Raw genomic sequence first — 24,687 nt, forward strand, 5'->3', positions numbered from 1 at the left:
ACCCATGCCATTGCTTTTTAAATTCCTTACTACATTATTAACATTTCCAGGCTTTTCATTTGATGGGTAGGATCTATATTTTATATTTGTGGTAGGTTTCCTTTTCTGCATACAGCATGGAATTATTTCATTGCTAATGTTTGTGATATCTGAGTTTTCAAATCTTTGGCACTTTACTTTTCCCTACATTGCTTTCATCCATCCCGTTCTAGGTCCTGAGATTGGAAAGAAATTCCTGCCCTCAGGGAACTCACAAACAGTTTTCAGGCAGTTTGATAGAAATGAGCATAAATTCTGAAGTAGAATGTAGTTTAGACCTGGGACTGGGTAGCTATGTTTACATTCTCCTGGAAGGCAAGAACTGGATGAATATAAATACACATCTGATAAATTTGCTGAATATGGATACATCATAAATACTTCCTAAATATTGCATATTGACCATTATGGTCATCCTCAAGTTTGTCTTTCCGAATCTATGTAAGTCTACTGAATTGATCTTTATTTAAAACCTACATATACTCCCTTTTGTCTTGTGAAAGTGATTAAGATACTAAGTATCTAAGATGACCCATCTTTCTCTTTTAGTAGCTGTATCCTGAGACATGTTTCCCCAGGGATTTTAATTTTATTATGTGCAAAGAACAAACCTTATCTGTTATGTGATTAATACAAGAGTACACAGGATTTTTAATAGCTCTGTTAATGGGATAATGAATAATGTTTGTTTCAACCAACAGGATATCTACCTAATTTATTCTAATTTATTAGCAATCTAAGATCCTTACTATGACTTAAAATTAAAATAACATACTGTTAGAAGTAGGAAAACAAGGCAGGATAAATAATTCCTTCACCAATTCAGAGCTGTATTCCTGATGCCTCTTGTGAAACCTAAGGGAACTGATGTTAGTTTAGCATTTATTATGTATTGGGACATCTTGCCTAGTGCTGCCAATATAGTGATTGATGTGACATCGTCTTCACCGCCAGGGAGCTTACAAGCTCTTTCAGTGCAAGGGTGTTAAAGAGGACAAACATAATAATTAGATATGTGATCAGTGAGATGTTAGTATATGAATAAAGACAAGTGAATCATAAAAAGGAAGGATTCTGAACGTGGTCTCTGAGAAGGTGTCATAAAGAAACAGACATTTGCATCTGGCCTTGGAGGATTTTAAAAGAATTATAAGAATAAGGGAATAAAGGGGATTCTATGCAGTGGGAATTCCAATCAGAGGTGAAAGGGCATTGAAGTGCATGTCTTTTGTTGGAAGAAGAAGTAGACTATGAGCTTCCCGAGAGAAGGGAGCCCATGTTGCTCACCACCTTATATCCAGTGTCTAAAACACGGCACATTGTAAAACACTGGTATATGTGTGTTGAACTAAGTGATCTGATTGTGATTAAAACTTTGGGTATAGTCTGGATAGAAACTAGAGGCTGAGAGTAACCCAGTGGACAGGCTATATCAATACTAAAGAATCTTACAGGTTAATAATGAAGAATGTGGGCTTTATCTTGTAATTCAGCATTTCCCAAAGTATGTTCCTTAAAATAGCAAATCTAAAGGATGTTAATAAGCATCACTCAACAAAAGGGTCTTGTAGTCAACATAAGCTTGGCAAATACTGATTTAAACAAAATTAAATCAAATTCCTTGCTTTTGCTTTACTCTGATTTATGTGCATTGTAAAACTCCAGGAAACATCTATCTACAGTGTTCTTCAGACTTCTGGGATCCTGGACCCTCTCTTTTTAAGGCAAGCACATTCAGGACTGATGTTCTCCATGACACATTTTCTAAGATTTGCTTTAAGCAGTGGGCAACCCGTGAGGTCCTCTCAGCAGGGGACTGACATCATCTGAATTTCATATTCGAAGATTCTCCGGTCTCTGGTTTTCTAAAAAATGGACTGAGATAAGGCCAGACCAGAGGCCGGGAAACCAGGTTGAAGACCCACACAACGGGTTAGGCAGAAGATAATGAGAGCCTGACCCCAAGAAGAGAGAAGAAAAGAACCAAGAGCTACAACTGACACTTCAGAGGTAGAATTCTCAGGGCTGCCGTTAGAATGACATAGGTGGTGGCCCACTCAGGGACACCTGGCTGAGGAGGTCACAGAGCACCAAAGCCAGCCCATGCTCTTTGATGCTAAGCTCTGCATCCCGGCGAAGAACTGCTTCCATCTTCACCTATTTCTGATTCACAGCTGGTATTTCCCCTTGTTAATGACTGATGAGATGTGGGAGGAGGGCCAGAGAAGTGTTCGAGATGGCTCATATTTGTTGTTTAGATGACTGTAGGGCGAAAGATGCTTTCAGTTTTTTTTCTTTTTGAAACTTCTGATTTTTATAAAATCATGGTACATGAAATCATCATACCTGGAGTAGAAATGATATATGTACAACTCCACTTGCTCTGAATGGTCTCTGCCAAAAGCTACAGTTTTATCTCTACCACACATTAAAATATACATCCTATCATTACAGAGAGATTTTTACCAAGACCTTGAACCCAGTGTTACAGGCTCCAATGTCTGCAGAGCCCACTCCGGCATCATAAATGAGCGAGGGATAGCAGGCCGAGTGTTTGCATACGACGCTTACAGGAATGTAATCACTTACAAAAAGAAATGTGCTCTCTTCCATTTGTCTTTGAATATGAAGACTTCTCCGTCTATCTTTTATAACCATTTTTGATAAGAATATGGACAGTGAGAAGTATTTCTCCATGCCAAGAAAAATTTCTGCACAGTATTGTTGACGAATGATGCTGACATGGCTGAAGCATCAGGAACACAAGAGACGGGTAGGCCAGTCCTTCTGAGTTTTCAGGAGAAGCTGGGAATTTGAATTTTTATATGAAACCTATCTAGTTATAAATTTTGGCAGAAATTTTTATACTACACTGCATGGGCCCAGGCAAAGCCTATCTCTGGGCCACCAATTTTTCCATGAATTTTGCCTTAGTCTACATGTGCTCTCATCTGTACCCATAGGCCTAATTTTTTTAAGTGGGTATATTTAAAATTCATATTTTTAGGTAGATAAGGTGTTAAAGGACCTGCTGAGTTGCCATACAAACCCATGTTGAATTACCGAGCGAGAGGAGCAAAGCTTTTTCCTGAGCTAGTAACTAGAACAGTGTATTTATATTCTTGCAGTAAGACTTGATTGTGGATAGAATGACAAAAATCTGGTGTCTGGTGGAAGTGTTAGTGTTGAAATCCAAAAAGCATCATCAGTGGAGCCAAAGGCATGAGAGTCTGTCTGGATAGAAGTAACATAAAGTGTGAGGTCCAGTGCTGGGAAGTAGGGGAGCCTACCAATATAGACCTCACATTGTAATTCATACCTGGTGGATTCTGTTTCACAGAGAGGGGAATGTGGACTAGTATATGGACTAAGGCCTTGATGTCAGGGGAATTACGAAATAGTACAGGGGGATTTAGTCCTGGGGCTGATATGATGTCACATCTTCGTTCATAGCAGAACTTTCATAATGGCCCACATGTGAGCATCTAGATTGGACCCATCTGTTTGAAAGGGGGAGTAGGCACATGTGTGGTAATCACCATCATTCTAAAGAAACTTTGAGGAGGTGTTTAGTTCCTGCTGATCGGGAAGATTAGAATCAAGCAAGTTTTATGAATAGAAAATGATGAGCAGATGAGCCTGGAAGGAAATGGAAATGTGATGAGATTAGTAGCTGATGTGTACCTCTCTGCAGGGAAAAAAATCTTTAAGAGATGTCAGTCTGGGAAATACTTTATTTCCTGAAGTGCAAAGAAGAGATTTGGACAAAGCTATATAATCTTAGCAGCCACTGCCAAAGTGAATTGGTCAAGGATCTTTCTAAAAAAGCTGCCATTTAGAAATTGCTAGGTCTAAACATGGCAAAGAAAAGGTACCTTCGTTGTCCTGAGATGCAAGGTTCCCACATGCATCCAATCAACAAATATTTATTAAGGGCCCACTATGTGCTAATGTGGGCCAGCCCCTGGAGTGGCTCACAGACTTGTGGGAATCCACGCTCTGCAGAAGACAGACCGAAAGTGCTCACAAGGGGTCTCTGCGTGGATCATGAGCAGATTTATCCTAGGGCTCCCCAGTAGTGTGACATCTTTGGGCAAAGAGAGAGATTACAAAAATGAATGGCATGATTCCTTGGCCCCAAGACCTAGGTTCCATGGATCATGGCGCCCCTCTGGTTTGTGCTTTTAACTTTTCAGGACGAACGAACGTTCTGGAAGATAGTTTAGAGTGAACGCTCATCAGATTAATATCATCTGTTCCCCCCAAAGATTGCTAATCCTAACACTTAGTGAATATATTTTCTTGTTTCCATGCCTTTGTATATGGCCTTCGTTATATGGAAGGGAATGCACCCCATTCCCTTCAGAAAGCTGCCCCGTGCCTCCTAGATTCACCTCTTCCCAAGATGTTACCTACGTGCCTGTTTTCCTATAGCCTTCGTTTCTTTTCTTCCCTATCTCACTCCGTAGTTCCTTTTCTCTCCTTTCCTGTTTCCTTCCTCTCATCTCTTCCTTCTTCCCTTGTTTCCTTTCATTCCTCATTCACTCCTTTTTCTTATTTCAAATGAAGACTTTTCCCATATAAAGTAAACCATTCCACAAAGTTATTCAACCCCTTAAGTATACACCTCTTGAAATATCTAACTTCCCGAAAACTAGAAAGAACAGGGACACGAGTCTTCTACAGTCCAGAGAATATGTCCCTCAACTGTACCTAGGAGACAGCAGCACGGGCTGGGTAAGGCAGGATGGTGAGTGACTAGAACACCTACCCATCTCCAGGTGATTTCTTAATGCCAACTGATAGGTCAAATCCAAGAAATTACATGTAATAAAACCAAGGGCAGGTGGTTTAAAGCTGGCATTTTATTTCTTTCCCTCCATGGAAAATATGGGTGATAGTACAAGTTAATTTTAGCTCAATGATTTTACCTTTCAGAAGGTTTATCTTCAAGAGCTGTTCCTCCTTTGAGACCTACCCTTTAATTTAGTGTTTGTACATAGTTTTCTTTCCAGAAATGGCAGGAAGCACTTGTCTTCCCAGCAGTGCAATCATCTGAGCCCACGAGCAGACAGGTCTGAATTCCAGCCCCCACATTAATATCAGCCCCAGAGTATACTTGGAGAAGGTCATTTCTCCCTGTTTCTCTATTTGTGGGAGGAGATAAAGTTGTTTTCAACTTCTCAGCTATCTTGAGAGGATTAAGTTTTTAATGTTTGTGAAACATTTTTGAAGATAAAAAGTAAACAGAGCATCTACTCTAAACACATTTCTTCTTTCTTAAGCGTGCAGCATTCTGAAAAATACCAAAATTAAAACCTCCGCAATATTGAAATCACACAGCTGAGAAGTTATGAACACGAGGCGTCATTTGAAGCTCAAAAGGCAGCTTGGAATTCTGGAGCCAATGTCTTGGAAAGATTAAGGTTATTGCCAGTAATATGATGTTGGTCTAAGAAGCTCATCTGTCTAGACCTGTTTCCTCATCTGCAAAGCAGGGGGAATGAACCAGAATGATGTCTAAATTCCCACTTACTCGTGAGTTCTCTTAATGTCTAGTGACTGTGCTTTGCTGAGTCTAAGGGTAGAGAAGGGCAGTTCTCCTTTATTCTGAGGTTCTTCAGCGCATATGAGAATGTCATAGAGAAAAGTAAATACCCAATAGTGGGTCCCCTTCATCTGTTTGCCTACCTGTGCAGTGACCAAGAATAGAGACAAAGGGTAAGAGCACTGCTATCCACGCTGGGCTTGTGAGAAAAAGAGTGAAAATAGATAGGTATCCTCACTGGAATGAATTGTCAACATCCATAGCATCTATAATCCTACACATGGAGAGTGTCCTACGCATGGAGATTTCAATATTGGAGAGGTTTTAATTTCGGTATTGTTCAGAATGCTTTGGATCCAGTAACCTCCCTAGGCATATTGTTTAAAATGTAATCAGAGCTAAGACAAGGGTAACATTATTAGTGATTTATTACAGGCTTCATAACCTTTGTCCCATTATGGTGCACACGGAAGATGATAATATTTGTACAGTACTTTCAGGTAAAGAGAAAGGCTAACCCCAGCCAGAGATGACCAGCCCTGGGGGTCCAGCTATATGAGGTCACACTCATCTACCCAAGAGTTAGGAGGTTCAATGTCACAGCGTATCTGAAACCTACTTGTCTCCTGTGGTTGGAAGCTCTGCCTTAGTTTAAAAGGCTTTGTCTTTAGAATTCTTCCTCATACAAATCTATTAGCTGGTTCCTGAGACTTTCAATAATGAGATGGAGGAAGGAAACATAAATCTCCTTTGAGCTTTGTCTTCTGCCTTAGAAGAGTTTCATGTGCAAAAATAGCTCCTAGAAATCAGGAGACTCAGAATAAGGCCACCAAGTACTCGGGAAGAAGAAGGGGCATTGCCAGGACGGGGAGAAAGTACGTGGCAGCCACGTGTGAATACAGAGATACGTGGTATTTGAGGTGTGATCAGCCTAGACTGTGGCCAATGGACTGGTAGTAAAAGCACTCCATCTCGGAAGTGCTGAGGCCATTGGAATGGTACGTTCGAATGGTGTTCAGGGGAAGGAGAATGTGGCCACACCCACGAGTTGGGGCACGAGTTGGGGCAAGCATTTAGGGGACCGGCAGCAGAGGGTCGTGACTGGAGACACAGACCCTGGTCCAGGTGGACTCCACTTTACTTCACCTATCCCTGCCTGTTTCCAACCTGTAGTAGGGGGATCATCCCCCCTCCTTCCTTCTCCTAGGACTGATGTGAGGAAAAAGGGGTTAGTTATCTGTTAAGCACTTGGAAGAGTGCCTGCACAGAGTTAAAATCACTGAGCGCCCAATAAATAAGAGATAACAGGGAAGCTGAAGCCCCCCCACCCCACCCCCCACCTCTCAGCTCCTTTATCACAGAAGAGGGGAGAGCAGATTTTGAGCGGGAACTGACGACCTAGAAGTGTAAGAAAATAGCAGGAGATAGAGCTGCGCTAAAGAAGGTTGGGTCTCAAGTCAGAGAGCTGAAAGAAGTCGCAGCTGCCGCCCAAGTCCTGGTGGCAGTTTTTCAGCAATTGAGGAAAACAGGAAAGGTGCCAAAAGACCAGAGCCTGTCAAAGATGGTCCCAATTTTCAAAGGAGGAAAAAGCTTGATTCTAGAAGCACCGCTCTGAGCTCGATGTTGATCCGGAGCCACGTTTGGGGAGGGAGTTTGAAACAGATGGTTAACAGATGCTTCTACATAGGCTGTGCAGGGTGGGGAAAAGAGCATGAGCTGTAACGCCAAATTGACTTGGGTGCGAACCTGTGTTTTGTCACTTACTGGCTGAGTGGCCTTGCAAAAATTCCTTCCTTAACTACTGAGCCCCACTGTCTATCTCTCTAGCTGTAGAATCGAAGTGGCAATGTCTACCAGGTTCCTGTGAAAAATAGTGACAATGTAAATCACCATGCAAAGGACCAAGCAAAGCAGGCATGCAATAAGTGAGGTCAGCAGATTTTTTATGTAGAGAGCCAAATAGTAAGTATTTTAGGCTTTGTGACTCATATGGTCTCTGCCTCCACCACTCCACTCTTGTCTTTATAGCAGGAGAGCAGCTCTAGGTAATATATTAATGCATGGGCGTGGCTGCATCCCAAGCGGCCAGGTTTGGCCCATGGGCTATAGTTTGCCAATCCCTGGTTTAGAACCAAACTGCCAGGGTTAAAACAAGCTCTTCCACTTAGGAGCACTGTGACCTAAGACAAGTTCTTAAATTCAATTTCTTTATCAAATAGGTGCGATCATAGTGCCTATCTCACGAGACTGTTCGAACAATTAAAGGAATTAAAGGAAATAATGAAAGGAACCCAGCCACCATGCTGCAAGGAAGCATAGGCTCAGCCCCAACTATGGTCCCAGCCAGTGGCTACTATCAACCAACAGACATGTCCAGTGACTGCAGACCCAGCTCCCTGGGACTGCAATTGCGTGAGAGACCCCAAGGAAGAACTTTCCCCATTCAGCTTCTGAAGCCGGGAGAGATAATAAAAGTATTACGGGTTATTTAAGCCACTTAGTTTTGGGTTACACAGCAGTAGATAACTGACACAAGGTGTGAGAGAAATTTGACTTTTTCTGTATAGTTACAAAAAGTAAAACCAGTCTCTGGGAAGCGACAGGCAGCCTGAGCTAATGACAGGCAGGTAGATGCAGGTGCAGTATTAAAAAGAGCTTTGAGAACATTGAACCCGTCAACCACTGGGCTGCTTCCTAAGGCAGTGAGTGTGTCTTATTGAAAGTATCTAAACTGAGGCCAAATGGATTGCAAGTCAGGAATATTACAGAAGATTTGGGGCATGGGGGAAGGGTGAATGTAGTATGAATTCAGGTTTTTTTGGGGGTGGTTTGTTGGTTGGTGTATCACCTAATTTGCTTCGAAAAGAGTTTTGTAAATACAGGCACTTGAATATTTCATTTATTTAACAGATATTTGTTGAATGCTTACTGCATCTGCTGTCATAGGTTCTAGGAATACATCGGTGAACAAAATAGACAAAAGCCGATGCTCTATGGAGCTCATATTCTAAAGAGGAAGACAGGCAGTAAATAAGATTATGAGTTAAATATATGTCTGAAAATGGTAAAATGTCAAGGATAAATATGTATATGTAATCCCTGAAGAGAGGTTTACAACGCTAAGTGTAATGGTCTGGAAATAGCCATCTACAATGAATTAATGGTTAAGGAGAATGCCAGAATTGAACTCTCCATTCTAGAAATATTTAATATATTTTCAAATACTCTCAATAATCCCTGGGGACAAGGCCGTGGACAAGACACAAGGTCTCCGCTCTCTGGCAGCTTCCATGCTTCTATTCTACTACAGGGAAAGAGACCACAAATATAAATACATCAGAAAATTTCAGTGAGTAAGAAGTGCAGCCTCCACCAGCTGCCATAACTCCGGAATTATCCATGCCCATCCATTTTTGGTCTTATAAAGCTTTTGCATCTTCCAGGGACAGGCGTATAAACATGTTCCTCTTTGTTGTTTTATCGTTCTAATCCACTGGGTCATGTTGATTTCCTCTGGTTCTGCCTGATAGTCACAGACCCCAAGGACACCATGGAAAAATGAAATGGGCTCTACTGTATTTTCAGTGGTTGTGGTTCTAGTCTCCATTAATGATTTCATCAGATTTTTAGACTTCATTCTTAATGATTGATATTCCAGGTACAAACATAGCTGGACACATGAGTGGGTCTAGAGAAATAAAAATGGAAATGAAGACTCTGAGGTCAGAAATGACGTAGTTCAGTTCAGGAAGCATTTATTGAGAGTACAGTTCCAGCGGAGTTCCAGCAGAGATGAAAAAGTCAAGGTCCCTGCCTCTGAGTAGCTCACAGCCTGTTGAAAGAGCCAAACACATGAATAGATCACTTCAGTAGATTGTAGGTAAGTGTCCACAATGGCCAGCACAGTTTGGGAAGTGGCTAGAAATCATTATGAGTAATCATGGGATTGGTAATCTTCTCCATGATGTCAGGTGGGCGTGAACCCCATAGTTCAGGGTTAAAGTTGTACTAGCTCTGTCTAACCCCTATTCATAGATTCATAATGCAAGAAGCACTTAGGGATTGTATGTTATCAGTCTCTTAATTTCTTATAGATGAAGAAACAGATTCTTCAGTGTTTGAATGTTCCCTCCACTTATATAGGGAAGAGTTTTGCGTAAATTAATTCTTAATTTCATTTAACAACATTTATTTGACATTTAGGGCTGTACCAGGTACCAAACTTAAAAATGAGTAAGAGACAATCCCTGATCTAGGGTTGTTCTGGAAAGTTTGAGTGGAGACCAACAAGCATACAGACACTGAAAAATGCAGATGGTAATTAGTGTCCTGGAGTTATGCACACAGTGGAGGGGGAACGTGGTGAGGGCGCCTCCATCTGTCTGCAGGAGGCAGGATTGACTTTGGAGAAGGAGTGTTTGAATTGAAGCTTCTAGAATGAGTCAGGTGTATTCCCAAGAGAAGGCATTCCATGGAGACAAACAGCTGTACAGTGGAATTAGGGTGTAAGAACATAACATACTCAGAACTTCCCAGGCTCACAGTGTAACTGGGTATGGAGGCTGGAAAGGTGTGGATAAGGTGCAGTGATAAATAAGTCTGGCCAGATCCTTGTCCTCAAGGAGCGCCGGAAGGGTGTTATATAAGGTCAGTGACATGATCCGATTTTTAAGGAAGAAATAACTTTACAACAAAGATGAAGGCTGGAGGCAGGGAGCCCAGGAGGCTACTGTTGCAATCCAAACAAGATTCAGAGGAGGCCTGTCCTGGGGCAGTGTGACTAGAGAAGGTGCACCATTGGCCTCTGAGTTTGGTTGGATGCAGATAGTGAGAACAGGGGCTCTAGGTAGATGCCCAGGGTTCTGGGACAGACCAGTGTGGCAGTAGGTGGGGGTGTCCTTCATAGAGAATCAAAACAGGAGAAGGGGGAGGTTTGAGGGTAATGCTTTCCAGTCTGTGACATGAGAGGTCCAGAGAATAAATTCCTGGTACATAGTTGGACATACTGGTTTGGTATGGAGAGTGAGCTTCGGGCACAAGAGTACACGTTGGGGAATGATCAGCTGTAGGTGGTGTTGGAAATCATGGATAAGATGGAGGAGTCACAGGCCAAAAGGCAGGAAAGGCAGCCGGGGGCTCTGTTGTAAAAAGGGCCTCTGTTGTAAAAAGGGCCTCTAATGGTCTGTGCAGGTTTTATAAGGTAAGACTGCTTTGGCTCAAGAGGTTGCCCAAGTAAGACCTGTATCAGAGGCTAATTCAGTAAATAAGCATTTGTGGTGCGTGTTCTACCTGTGTAGCTTGACACAGGAGTGAGAGCAGCGAACAGATCAGGCAAAGTCTGTTTTTGCCCTTGCACAGCTTTATCAGCTCAGATGAAGGGTCATGTATTTAGTTACTTTCCACAAGAGTAAACGCTACAAAAGAAAAGTATCAGGTAATGTAAAGCGTGTACTACAGGAGGGGCATGAGGTGTGGGGGCTGGCGCTTGGTCTGTGGGCTCAGAGAAGGCACCCCTGAAGAAAAGACATTTCAGCTGGACCTCAAGGATGAGGAGGCAAGACCCAGGAGAAGGGATGGAGAGCGCCCTCCAGGGAGAGAGGGTAGGGTGTGCAAAAGCCCTGGAGGGAAGAGTTGTCGCTCGCTCTTGAGGACCTGAGGACGCCTATGTAGCCTGAGAGAGCAAAACCAAGCTGGGTGCTTGAGGTGAGGTGGGGCCATGAGGGACCCAGCTCCCCATAACACACCTGGGAGCAGCTGTGCGACTGCCACCTTTCCCTGCTAAGCAGACACCTGAAGGACCTGGGTGTGTAAATCCAGCTCTACTCCAAAAGAAAGCATTTTTTTTAAATATTTCATTTTTTATTTGAGAGAGAGAGTGAGAGACAGCACGAGAGGGGTGAGGAGCAGAGGGAGAAGCAGACTTGATCCAGGGCTCGATCCCAGGACCCCGAGATCATGACCCGAGCCAAAGGCAGATGCCTAACTGACTGAGCCACCCAGGCAGCCCCAAAAGAAAGCACTTTACAGCAGCAAGATCCTTGAGTGAGTGGTGAACTGCAGCCCAGGGTCCTTTCCTTGGCAGCCACGTGGCCCTGAGCAGCCCCAGGACCCCATCTCTGAGCCCACCATGAGGCATTTATTGAGAAGCGATGAGGAGGTGATATTGTGCGTGGTGAAGACAGCAAGAGTTGTCCGGATTCGGAAAGAGGCTGTTCAAGGAGAAAAGAGAGGCAAGGAAGTAGAGCAGCCAAGAAATCAATGTGTTCTGGTCAACACAACTCACCTGGGAGTATAACATTTTACTTCAGCAGCAACAGCAGAATGTGCCTCTTCAGAGCTCAGCCTGTCTGGGAAAATCTCAGGAGTCAAAATCCAGCCCTGGCACATATTGGTCCCTATGTGTTTCTTTTGTGAAACATAACAAACCAATTGGGAAAATAACTTTAGAAGGAAACTTGATTGATTTCTCAAAGAAAGCAAGGACTCCTATGAAAATTTATCTTAAGTCTATTAAAGCCATTCTCCTAGGCGGCTTGTAAGAGAAACTAAACTGCATTGCAGTTCCATTTTGCAAAAAGCCTTTAATTTGTTTTCCCACATTTTTGGCCTTTGTTTCCATTATTCCTGTCAGATTGCTTTATTAGGTGAAAAACTGGATGACCAGGTATTGGAATTCACTGTTGTTTTTCTCCTGTTGGTGCCAAGTACGTCTTTATGTTCCTTCTAGCCTCCAAATATATATTTTGTAGGAATAAGCTGTCTTATTCCGGGTAATGATTTAAAGATAAAATACATGTTCTTCCAGGTTTGTGGTCACACAGAACATTAAGAATTGCCAAAAACTTAATAATACCTGGCTTTAGCACTTGGTAACAAGGAGACCTCTGTGCCTCTGTTTACTCATCTGTAAAATGGGAACAAATAAGCCTCCACTGAGTGAAGAGGGTATTTTGGAAAGTGAATGATACAATGCATGGAGGAGTGCTTTATAAACAGTGAAACCATCCTCATGTACAAGTATTTCTATGATAGTAATTATTATCACTATGACCAAGAAGATTACCCACACTGAGTCTCCTCTTCATTTCTCTCCTCTCTCTCAGTTTTCCCAGACACTCATAAGAATAGCACTTCAGAGATTCAGGAAGAAGTGTCCATCCCCTCTTGAGTTTCCCGGGGCGGGGGTGGGGGGGATTATTTTGTTACTGTTGAAAATGTATTAAAACTGTCAAATGTACTTACAATGAGCCATCAAAATTCTGAAGCATATATCTCAGTTTTCCTTTTGTACATTAACAATGTACTCACAAATTTTACAGGAGAATGGAAAGGAAAAGAAAATGAATACTGAAAGAATTTAAATGGTGATATCATTGTCCAAGAATTAGAAGAAATGCCCACTGTTTAACATATAATAATGATTATATTGTTTTTTGTGTCTGCTGAGGGGCATACTTTATGTCCACTAAGTTTACATGAGCTAGTACATTTTGTAACGTCAATCCTCTTTTTCTCTCCCTCTCCACTCCACAGCACAAGGAGAGCTCTGTTTCCCTCCTAACCTTTCAGCAGTGATTTCCATTACTGGATATAGGGCATTCCCTGCCTTTACAGATGAACTATGAAGAGTTACGCATTGACCATGAACTACAGGAATAAGAAAAGTTGAGATGCCCTAAGGCACAGAATAGGCCTTTTGTGGGGCAGCAAAGGGAGGAGTGGCAAGAAAAGTTCTTCTCCATTCTGATTGCAAAATGCTTTCTCTTTCAAAACTCAGGTGACTGTGACAGATGGCGGTTCCTCTCCAAAACAGTCCACCATTTGGGTGGTGGTTCAGGTTTTGGACGAAAATGACAATAAACCCCAGTTCCCAGAGAAGGTCTACCAGATCAAGCTGCCAGAACGTGACCGAAAAAAGAGGGGAGAACCCATTTATAGGGCTTTTGCATTTGACAGAGATGAAGGCCCCAATGCAGAAATCTCCTACAGTATCGTGGATGGGAATGATGACGGAAAGTTTTTTATTGACCCTAAAACTGGCATGGTTTCTTCCAGAAAGCAGTTTACAGCAGGAAGTTATGACATCCTAACGGTAAGATTTTTCTGAACCTCATTAACATTCATGGGGGTGGTGGTGGGAGTTACTTTCTTACTCATGTATATTCATTTGCATAATTTATCTTTAGAGTAATAAGTGTAGCCACACAGCTGTGGAAGGCTACTTTCTGCTTCAGTGATATTTTTAAATAATGAGACCATTTCCTTTGGTTGTGTCCTATCAGCAAACCTCCTCTGTTCCCAGTACACAGCCTGCTCCATCACATACCCAACCACACTTCCTGCAGCCTTAAATTATTTCAAGGTACTCAGCATAGATGAAAACTGTGGGTAGGAGAATACCAGAGTGACCACCACCCAACATTATCATTCACTATTTCCCCAAGACTTCCCAAAGAAAACAACTCTTGTAATTGTTGACAGTGTGATAAGACATGAATTTAGCTGTGAAAATTGTGAGACAGAAATCTCAACTATGCTTATTCTGCATAAACTGCAAAAGTGAAAAAAACTTAAGTAAAAAATGACTACATTTTTCATTGTTAGAGAATTAAAAGAAAAAAAATGCACACTATCTCAAATAGAGACTTAAAATTCCCATATCTAAGGTGCCGTATGCTCCCACCAACCCCAACCACTTTAGAAAGGTAGCACCTATGTCAGAAAGGGGATTGGTCATCCTTACAAGTGATGGGCACTTGCCAGGGTCCCAACAGCTGTCAAGAGTCAGCTCCATCTGCTGTCCTGCTCTTAGTTTGTAGCCTTCTCTGCTGTATATAGAGTATGCAGAGTATCCTGTATTATTTTAAAGGATGGTCTGAGTCCCTTGATTTGTCTTTTCATTCTTATGGTCTGGACTTGGGCTTCTTTCCCTACTCAGTAACATATCCAGAACAGTGGGCAGAGAAAAGAAGATAATAAAAAACTGGCCCTGTTTCTGCCATTAGCAGCTCTGAGGTAATATATGCTACTATAGTTGTGTGACAATGGGAGTCTTTGAGGACTGGATGGACAGACTATAGTGGGTATTGTTTGTGCTCCACCCAGATCCCCTTTACCAGGCTGATGCAGCTATGCCCCAACAGCTGTGAGTGTTGGCTGCTAAGAGCTCACATCTGCCCCCTTCTGGAGAGAACCATCCTTGGCTGAACTTCTTGACCACTCCCACCCCAGGCCAGCAGCGCATAGCCGATGACTAACTGACACAAAAGGCCAACCCCTTGCCTCTAGGTGGATCCAACCCAGCAGTGCAATTGAGGATTCAGAACCCCCCCATGGCATCAGGCTGAGATTAAACTTCAGCTGAGACCACACCCTTGCTTACTATCTTTCTCCTGTTCATCCTGCTTCATCCAGTCCCTTTCTCCTGAGAATAGTTCCCTCACCCCCAAAATGATACTCAAATCCCTGTCTCAGACTCTGCTCCTAGGAAACCTGACCTAAGACATGTATCTCCAAGGGTCTTCCATCTCACAGGAATTTTCTGGAGCAAAGTGGTCATTCACGATCACATAGCATTTGGGTGCTGTGAGTAGTCACTCTTTTTAAAGGCTATAACAATTAGCCTTGCACCTATACATGTTATTTTTAAGATGTGGTATTTTAAAAATCCTTTTTTTTTCATTGATTTTTAAAATTTTTCTCTCCGTGGTTTTTGCTTGTTGAACTTGAACCATCATTGAAGTCCAGGACGACATAGCAGTTCACCCTGCACAGCTGAGTGAGGAAACATGCTTTCTTCAGTTCTTATATAAGACCATAGAGGAGAGTCGGGCGCCTGGGTGGCTCAGGCTGTTAAGTGTCTGCTTTTGGCTCAGGTCCTGCTCCCAGGGCCTAGGATCGAGTCCCGCATCGGGCTTCCTCTCAGTGGGGAGTCTGCTTCTCCCTCTCTCCCTGCTCTCTCTCTAATAAATTTAAAAAAAAAGTCTTAAAAAAAAAGACCATAGAGGAGAGTCATTAGTACCCTCCTCCCCAACCCTCTGTCTCCAGGAGCCCATGCTTTCACCAAGAGAGTTCTTTGCTCCTTCAGAGTTGGCATGACTGAGGGGCTTCTGAGACAGTTCAAGCAAGGCTGCTGCCTTTCCCATACCTGTCCCATCACCTTCCTGGGATTCTGAGTGAACACAGTGCTTCCCCCAGAATAAAGCAGAAGGAAGGAGCTGCACAACATGACCACACACACGCTCTCATCATTCACACTTAAGGATTCACAGTGCACTTTATTCCCTTCAAGCATTACCACCAGAGGTACAAAGAATCAAATTAGCTATTCCTATTTATGTAGCTATCAGTCATGCCTATAAAACACTAAAAATGGTAAGTGCATCTTTTGTTTTTCAAGTTTTCCACATCTGTAAAGTTGGTGGTGGTTCAGATCACCTTCCAGTGAATGCTGTATGGGACCCCCCATATGACTCAGTTGTGTCCCCTGATTCCTGAGTACATTCTACCCAGATCTCCACTCTCCCTTCCCTTGGCTGGCACTGTGATGAGGATGGATTCTTGGGCCAACAACAGATGAGTGACAGACCCAAATTTCCACAGGGATCTGAGCTCTAAGACTTCTTTCTATGTTCTCTCCATGTGTGAGTAGATAAAGGCAGTGGACAATGGGCGCCCACAGAAATCCTCCACGGCCCGCCTCCACATTGAATGGATTAAGAAACCACCCCCTTCACCTATACCGCTGACTTTTGATGAGCCGTTTTATAACTTCACAGTCATGGAAAGTGATAGAGTCACCGAGATTGTGGGGGTGGTGTCTGTGCAACCAGCCAACACCCCTCTGTGGTTTGACATAGTTGGTAAGTTTGAGTCCTCCAGAGCAGTACTGGGCAATGTAATCATTGACTGGAATAACTAGCAAATAAATAAATAAATAAATAATACAAAAAAAGAAAATACAAAAAATACCAAAAAAATAAAAATAAAAAAACAACCCACTAACGACTAGTGCTAAGATGAAAAGATGTATAGTGCTGGAATGCAAAAGAGCCAGTAAAATGAATAATCGACCTGTGCTTTCGTTCCAACTCTGTAGCTAAGCTGAACAGAAAGTGCTCTCTGGCTGGATTTTCCATAGTATGTTATTTACTGCAATCTTAATGTCTTTCTGTGTGTCATTTAAATTCTATTGTCACACTTGGCTAATCTCATTTCTAAATGTATTGATGGTACTAGACTTGCTGTCCTTCATTTCTCTCTTTTTCTTCACCTTTTTTCTGCATTCTGTTCTTTTTTTTTTCTGCTCCCGACTGCCCTGCTTCAAGGTGGCAAGCATGCTCGAGAGATGTTCTATATTCTACAGACAGCTTGTGGGCAGAACTGTTCAACAGAAGGTACCCTTAGTGCAAACACATTTGCTAAAATACAGCTATCCAATCTGCCTTTTACGGTTTTTTTTTTAAGCAAATTAAATTACATCTTTCATAACTGCCTGTGACAGGCTCAAGTGCAGCCCACAGATTTCATACAATGCCTCTAACAACTATTGCATTACTCGAATCCACTGACTCCTTTGTTTGAGGTTTGATGGGGTTTGGATTTGGGGGAGGGGTTGTTTTGATTTACTTAAATTTTTTTTTCTCTGCTTTTGAGGTATATGGGCTTTTGGTTGTTTTGTTCTTATCATTCTGTAGGTTGGGTTATGTGACGGGGCCTTTTCCAATTGAGAAATTTATCCCAACACCTCTATTTTGCAGCAGTATTGCCATTCATAGACCAGAAAGCTCCACCAAGAGGGTCCCTGGCTGCCTTCCACAAAAGGAAAGGCAGGAAATGGAACCTAGATATATAGCCAGTGAGCGCTTTCTACAAGAACGGAATAGAGAAAGCAGATGGAAGCGTGCAGGACAGACCTTGGGAGCCAACCTTTACATTCCTTGAAAGCAAGCAAGCAAGCACGGCAGGCTGCAAAAGGAGAGGGCAAAACAGCACCCCTGCCCCCCCCCCACACACACACACAGGCAGGGAGAGGTGGGGCAGGGCAAATAAGTGCCGAGGACCAGGAAACAAAACAGGCTGTAGCTCAGAGGGGAGAGCTGGGAGAGTGTGCCAGCCCCCAGACCTGACACTGGGTTGAGCTGGAGCTGACTTCCCACCACTCTTTGTGGGAGGCCAGGAATCCAGAGACCTGGTCTGCAGGAATCATTTCCTTCCATATGTCCCTGCCTGGATCAGATGGGCAAGAACCCACCCCTCTTCCCAGGAATGGCTGGATCTGGAGAAAGCATTTAGAACAGTCCACATCTGTTTTAGTGAGGCACAGAAAAAGAATGCCCCCTGGCCTCCAGTCAAACCTCTGTAGAAGGTCTTCTGAACTCCCCCAAAATGGGTGTGTTTTCTGCATATTTCTTTTGCTGGAATGCCAGTAGAACATCTTTGTTTTACTTAGTTGGCATTAATCATACCATCCCTGTACGTGGCCATCCTCATTCCGAGCTTTCAACTCCTTCTTCATCTCCACTTAAGGCATTTGAAATGGAACCTCTTCTGATCCGTGAAAGATGTCTTTGAGTCTGTATCTTCTCAGTAGTTTTCAGCCCATTAAGTTTTTATCTGATGCAGCTTCTTTCTTAGCAAAACAAAAGTGTCACGCGTGCATCACCTCGTTGTCTGTACTATGGCCTTTGGTGGTTCCTTCACTGTCACTCCCGATTGGAGTCATAGAAAACGCATCTCACTTTCTACATATGTCCCTGGTGCCAGGCCTCCAGGGGTATGTGCAATAGTGATTTCTACTAAATGGCCCAGGGGTGCCTGGGTGGCTCAGTCAGTCAAGTGTCTGACTCTTGGTTTTAGCTCAGGTTGTAATCTCAGGCTGGTGGGATCGAGCCCCACATCAGGCTCCGTGCACAGCGAAGAGTCTACTTAAGATTCTCTTCTCTCTCTGCCCCTCCCCCCATTCTCTTTCACTGTTTCTCTCTCTCTGAAATAAATAAATAAATCTTTTAAACAATAAATAGCCCAGAGAAGAGTGCAGTCAAAACCCAGCAGGCAGCAGGGCTCCTGGCGTGCTGTCCTGAGCTATGTGAGGATTTGCTGTCTCTCATCAGCCACCCGTTTATCTCCCTCCTCCCCTGACACTTTAGTTTGCAAGCTCCTCTACACCCAACAGCACTGCTTCTTGCCCTTGTGTGATCCATGCATGCAGCCTCCTGCCCCGTGGCACGGCCCACTACCATCCCCACCTGCCGCAGGAAGCCCTCATTTGTACCCCACTTCAAAAATCCTTTTGACATTCAGTCCAACCAGCCATTTGACCCCAGATATCCAAGCCAGTTTGCAATTCCTCAGCATTCCTGCATGCGTGTGTGTGCGTGTGTGTGCGTGCGTGTGTGTGTGTGTGTGTGTGTGTGTGACTGTGTGTAGATAAGCATGCCTGGTAATGCTGCATGTAATCTTACCTTCATGTTTTCCTGTTAGCATTATTAGTGCTATTGTGTATTTTCATTTGTGTTGATCCAATCTCCATTCTTAACCCTTAAGGTCAAGGCCTTTGTCCCCTCATTCCTTCCTCCTGCCCATGCTTCTGTTGATTGCTTCAGGGTGAGTGGAATAAACAGTGGCAACCAATGGAGGCAGCCAATGCATTAACCCCAGTAATGCCTCTTGAGACCAGCCCAGAGTCAGCACGACCTTCCACTGTATTCCCAGCCATAGCAACGATGGCACCTTTGACAAAATGAGAACCAGTCCAAGAAGAGGGGTCAGTTTACAGATGACAACCCTCTCTGGATGGAATCCCTTTGGGCTGCTCCAAATACATATCCAGGAATCATTATCAAAAACATAGCACCAGTTACCATGTTTCTCCACCTTCATACTTCTAAGTGCTGCACTCTTCCTAATCCTCTTGGTGTCAGCGCATGGAGTAGTTCTCTTAATGAAGACCTACAGCGTTGTCCCCCTAGTCTAGATGCTTCCATCAGAGAGATTTCACTGTAGATCTGGTAACATCTTGCTGAGCTTCTCCTACAAATTGAACTTACTGGGCCCGATGCCCAAACAGAACGTGATTTTATTTCCATCCCCACATCTAGCCAACAACATCTTGAAACACCGACTCTGTTTCACCGCAGATGTTAAATCTTTTCCCCAGTTGCTGGGGTTGCTCTCAGGATCAATATGGTCCCCCTTCCACCAAATCCCCCTTTTGAGAATGCTTTCTAATTGAACAGTCATTTTTTTTTCAATCTGCTGACAGTGTCTTTCCCCTTCTCTAAAAATCTATTGTTTTCTTTATCATATTCAGATGTTTCGTTCTCGCTTTCAAGATTTCAAGCAAGTTATCCTTGGCCATCCAGACTCTCCTCTCTTCCCTTTGGTAACTGAGCATCTTCCTTGGCCAAGCTAACTCAGAGGGAAAAGATAGGGAACAGTGCTTCCCAATGCTTAAGAAACTTGGCAGTATATTATAGTCGAATGCTGGTGTATACCGTCGGCACGTATCTGAAATGAGATCTCAGGTTTAAGTTGTGGCCTTGCTTAGGTAAATACTCTGTGACGCTTCCAAGGAAGTCAAGATTTTGTTGCATTATAGACCTAGGGCATTTAGACACCTATACAGACATTCCAGGTTACAGAGCATATAGCATCCTGGCCTAGCACTCAAAGTTTACAGATGCCATTACAAATGAATTCTCATTAAGTAAGCGGAAATAGTGTTTCTGCATGCTTTTTCCCCCCGGGAGTATAGTCTCCTCATTTCCATATTTCCAGATCTACCCGATTCTTGTTTAACTGCATTCCTTTTCCCCCCACCGTAATATAAATTCATGAAAACTGTGGCAAGCAAGATCTTATTCCCAAGTCTGGACCCCTGTACCACGGATCTGCCAGTCACTTTCCTGTTCCTCCAAAGAGACCACTGTTTACAATATTATGTAGCGAGACCCTCTTCAAGCTTCTAGAAACAGAAGCCCGACTAGTAACCCAGTTAAGAAAGCTGTAATTAAAAGGAAACATAATAAAGTTCAGCTGTTCTGTGTTTAAACAGCCCAATGCACAGCATGTTCCTTCTCTGTGTTGAAAGGGAAAGAAAACGAAGGGAACAAAAATAACCCATAATCCTTTGTGGCTTTATCACATATCTTCACACTTCTCAAGAGACTATGATTCAACCCAGCAGCTCCTTGATTTACATTCTTTTTAATGTGCACGCAATCTGGTTCGCAGCTCATTCCCCATATCTTTATCCCAATGGCAAATATTTGTATTGTAAAGACCACCATTTATTACACACTTTAAACAATTCCTCTTCACCCAGGGTTTGATGGCGGACGCTGCCACCCACTTTTCTAGCTTTTTACCTGATACTTCGGTTAGAAAAATGGTTTTTCTTGTAGATGGTAAGTACTTACAATATCTTTGCTTATTTTCCTTGAAAACAATTCTCTGATGGTACCAGCTAGCACATAGGTCCAGCTCTAGCCAAAAGATCTGTCCATGTTGCAGGTATATAAAGATCACCTTGGCTCTTAGGTGCTCATAGGTTCCTACAGACTTTGGGGTCTGGGCTGCTTCTGTCACATAAGCTTACACCTGTCCTTCTAGAACCTTGTCCCCAAGTGGAGCCATTCCTTAGGGTTGGATCAAGTGGGTAAGTGAAACTCTTTGGTAGCACTAGCAGCAGGCCTGGTCTCTGACTATAGATTGAGTCTTTTCTAATCAAGTGATCATGTTTCCTTATCACAAAACTCTTACCCACCCTTCCTGAGAGAAGCCATGTCTGTGTACCATTTCTAACACACTTGCTTAACCATTAGAGTGGCATTTGCTCAAGGACATTCAACTGACTTCAAATACTTCATTTCTCCTACTCTGCACTCTGTCCCTAATTTGATCCCCAAAAGCCCTCCCTTTTCTCCACAGCGACAATACAGACCATAGGAGCACATCTGAAGAGGTTTCAGGGAAATAATAAAAAGCCTAAAAAGTACCTTGTACATCATTGTTTTAAGAAAATGAATTTTTAACCAGATTCTAGAAGGGATTTTCCTTCCCACTGTTTCCTGACCTCTACCCAGCATCTCCTGCCTTCCATGTAAATATCCTTTTCAGCCCCATATTGTGCTTGCTTCATTCCAAGACAGAAAATTATTCATGATCAAACCATAATCGGTGTTTAGCATTTTTCCTTAAGTTCGATGTACATGCTGAACTTGAATGAACAGCTTGTGAACGACTCCCTTAATTCATTGAGATTCAGCAGCTCAGTGTTTTGGAAGCTTCTCGCATAACACTTCCCCCTTGGTGACTACTAGATTTTGGTTGGTGTTTTTACAATTACACACAGAGTAGAACAGAATCATATGCTAGGGGAGGGGCCTGGAAGCTTCTCTAAAGGGGAAGCAGTGGGGTACTCGCCACTGGATCTCATTATGGAGACATGGTGACACTCTGTACCCTTCTTTAAAGAAAGACTTGACCAGATCACGATCCAGTGCCCTGCTGCCCAGCATATTCAAGCAGTAGCTGCTGGCTTCAAGTATTTTCACTCTTGTCCCATCTTTGAAGCTTTTTAGGACATTCGGACTTGTTACATTTAACTTGAGAATCTGATAGAAACCCAACCCTCCTCTTCTGCCCTTTGTTTACTCTATTACACCCATCTTGACCAAAAATGGTCACAGAGCAATGTCCCTGACATGAACTATCTGTTATGTGGGCTGTTCACAACCTTGCTTTTAACCATCTCTGCCGCACACCCCCGCAGCAATGCTCAGGCTGTGACTTTTCTAATTTCCCACTTTGTTGAAACTCCGACCAGGTCGGCAGTGTCCACCCCTGTCCCCACCTTTTGTTTAGCCTAACGCTGCTGCCCTAGCACACTCTGGCTTTGCATGTTGTGTTACTGGCTCTGAGGAAGCACATCTTGTTTAAACGGAATGCTGCTAGCCAAAATGGACTCCTTCCATTTGATAGTCTCACCCCAGATGAATTGGACATGGTTTCCTATGAAATGAACTCACATTTCAGGCTAAAAGGGAGCCTGAGAAATGAGCCCTGGGGGAGAGATATGGAGTCGTTTATGAAATGGGATGCCTAAGTGGTAGGTTATTAAATTGCGTGAGGGTTGATGGTGAACTGCTGGTCTAGGTTCTGTGTCCCTTGTCAGAAATTCATTTTAAAACTGAGGGAAGATTTTGGGAACCTTGTTTCACGTGAAATCGTGGTTTAACTAGGAGCACATGCCCTGGAAGCAACTATCAGAGGCTGCTCACCATACTGACAGACTGAGAGACACCTCACAGACTCTGTCTCTCAAGCTCCTCTTGACCTGCTTTCCATTTGTCTATCTCCCCACCTCTTTAGAGGTTTCTAGTCCAGAGTATTGGAAACAGCAACAGTGGATGAGGGAGATACACACACACACACACACACACACACACACACACACACACACAGGCAAGAAGAGAGCTCGAAAAAATCACAACCATAAAAGTAGCCAAAAAATGTTTTTTCATATGAAAAATGACTAATAAGAAAACACAACCTCTATGCCATTTGTAAAATATGTAAATTTTATGCCACTCGGTCCATGAAATGATTAGGTATTTCAGCAGAGGGCCCTGAGGAAAAGGTGAGTCTCAGGCAGTGAGAGAGAGCACATAGGATTGCCCCATTTAAACAGGAACTGAAACTGGAAATCTTTGCTTGCACGTTCTCTACATTTCATTTTCATTCATCTTTAAATGGGAGCAAACCAAAGTTTTATAATTTGCATAAGTTCTATTTTGCCTTGACCTACAAATTTCCACCTTCTGAAATAATTGACATTGAAAGAGGACCTTTTCCTATATCCTACACCTGCCCACACCCAAAAAAAAAATAGTGTTCTCATATTTAAGAAAGTGAATGCATAGGAAAGCATTCGAAAAAATGATTTTAAATGTGATTTAAAATATGAAGTAACACCCAAAACAGCAAGGAAATGGCATTCTACCCTTCCACACAGGTCTGACGTCTTTTATGTTCTTTCTTTGAAACTTTCCATGGCAAAGTTTCTTTTCAGAATGTACCAGTTGATAGCAAATGATTTTTGCTTATTAGGATGGTGATTCAAGCTGCTTGAATCAGCCTAACGTTTTATTTCATGTAGTTATCAACCAGAAGCACTCCCTTTGAAAGAGACACAGTGACCTGAGGTTTGCTTCCCTATTCAGCCCGATTTCCTCTCCTTTCTCCTTCTCCTGTTCTTCAAAAGATTTTTTTTTTTTTGGAGTTAACATTAAGTGCTCCACAGTAAATCAGTTAAAGATATTAATTGGAAGATGAGTCTCTTTTTAGATGAAAATTTTGAAAAATATATCATCTCCAAGTAATTCTGTGGTCCCCCCATATCTCCATAACTTTAATTAAATGTCAGGGGCAATTATGTTCTCTCTAGCAATTAAATAATCGTAAGTGTATATGACAGCTGCAAGCAATAAGTATTTGAAATATATATGACCAGGTTTTTTTTTTTTAAGTAAACCATATGATTTATTTTGTGTCACTGTACATCACATTCTACTAATTCAGGTAAAATCTTCCTTTCCCTTAAGTCATTCACTCATTTATAATTGTAATATCATAGAAATTGTATATAGTATTGTTCACTGATCAGCAAAATGAAATGCAGAGTATGGTGAATGTAAGAGAAGCCAAGATTTCTTTTCTAAAATATGAAATTCAATAAACGCATTGCCCTATGTGCTGTGGCTAAATAAAATTACTATCTAAGAACAAAATTAATTGACATCATGGAATTTCAGACTAAAATAAATAGAGCTTGTGAACATGTACTGATATTTAATTAAAATCAGTCCAGCGTTTGTACCATTATCTTCTCTCTCCCTTAAAAAGAAAGAAAAAAAAAAACTTCCATTTTGGGAAAGATCATAAACCACATTTTAGTTCACAGAGATGGAAAGAGCTACATAATTTCAAAATAGCCTGTGTTGTCCTGGCATATTATTCACAGATTGTGGGCTATACTTGGTCCAACAGAGGGGGAGGAAAGTTTTTTAAACTTTCATACTTACTGCTTTATGAGTGAT

General features: G+C 42.6%; 1 protein-coding gene across 3 annotated transcripts in view; it reads left to right on the forward strand.

Moving 5' to 3' along the window:
• FAT3 (FAT atypical cadherin 3) overlaps positions 1-24,687 on the forward strand; it is a 499,470-nt gene that overhangs the window by 365,177 nt on the left and 109,606 nt on the right. For 2 of the 3 annotated variants that reach the window (XM_028119619.2, XM_028119620.2), the window contains exons 4-5: positions 13,365-13,679; positions 16,239-16,449. In XM_028119619.2, the coding sequence (XP_027975420.1) occupies positions 13,365-13,679; positions 16,239-16,449 (526 nt within the window). Of the gene's footprint in view, positions 1-13,364; positions 13,680-16,238; positions 16,450-16,914; positions 16,984-24,687 lie in introns of all 3 variants that reach the window. The other variant, XM_088017597.1, reaches the window with a different exon arrangement.

Source organism: Eumetopias jubatus, unplaced genomic scaffold (genome assembly GCF_037043125.1).
Source record: "Eumetopias jubatus isolate StellerSeaLion01/CBP00866 unplaced genomic scaffold, mEumJub1_p1.0 scaffold_13, whole genome shotgun sequence".
Lineage (NCBI taxonomy): Eukaryota > Metazoa > Chordata > Mammalia > Carnivora > Otariidae > Eumetopias > Eumetopias jubatus.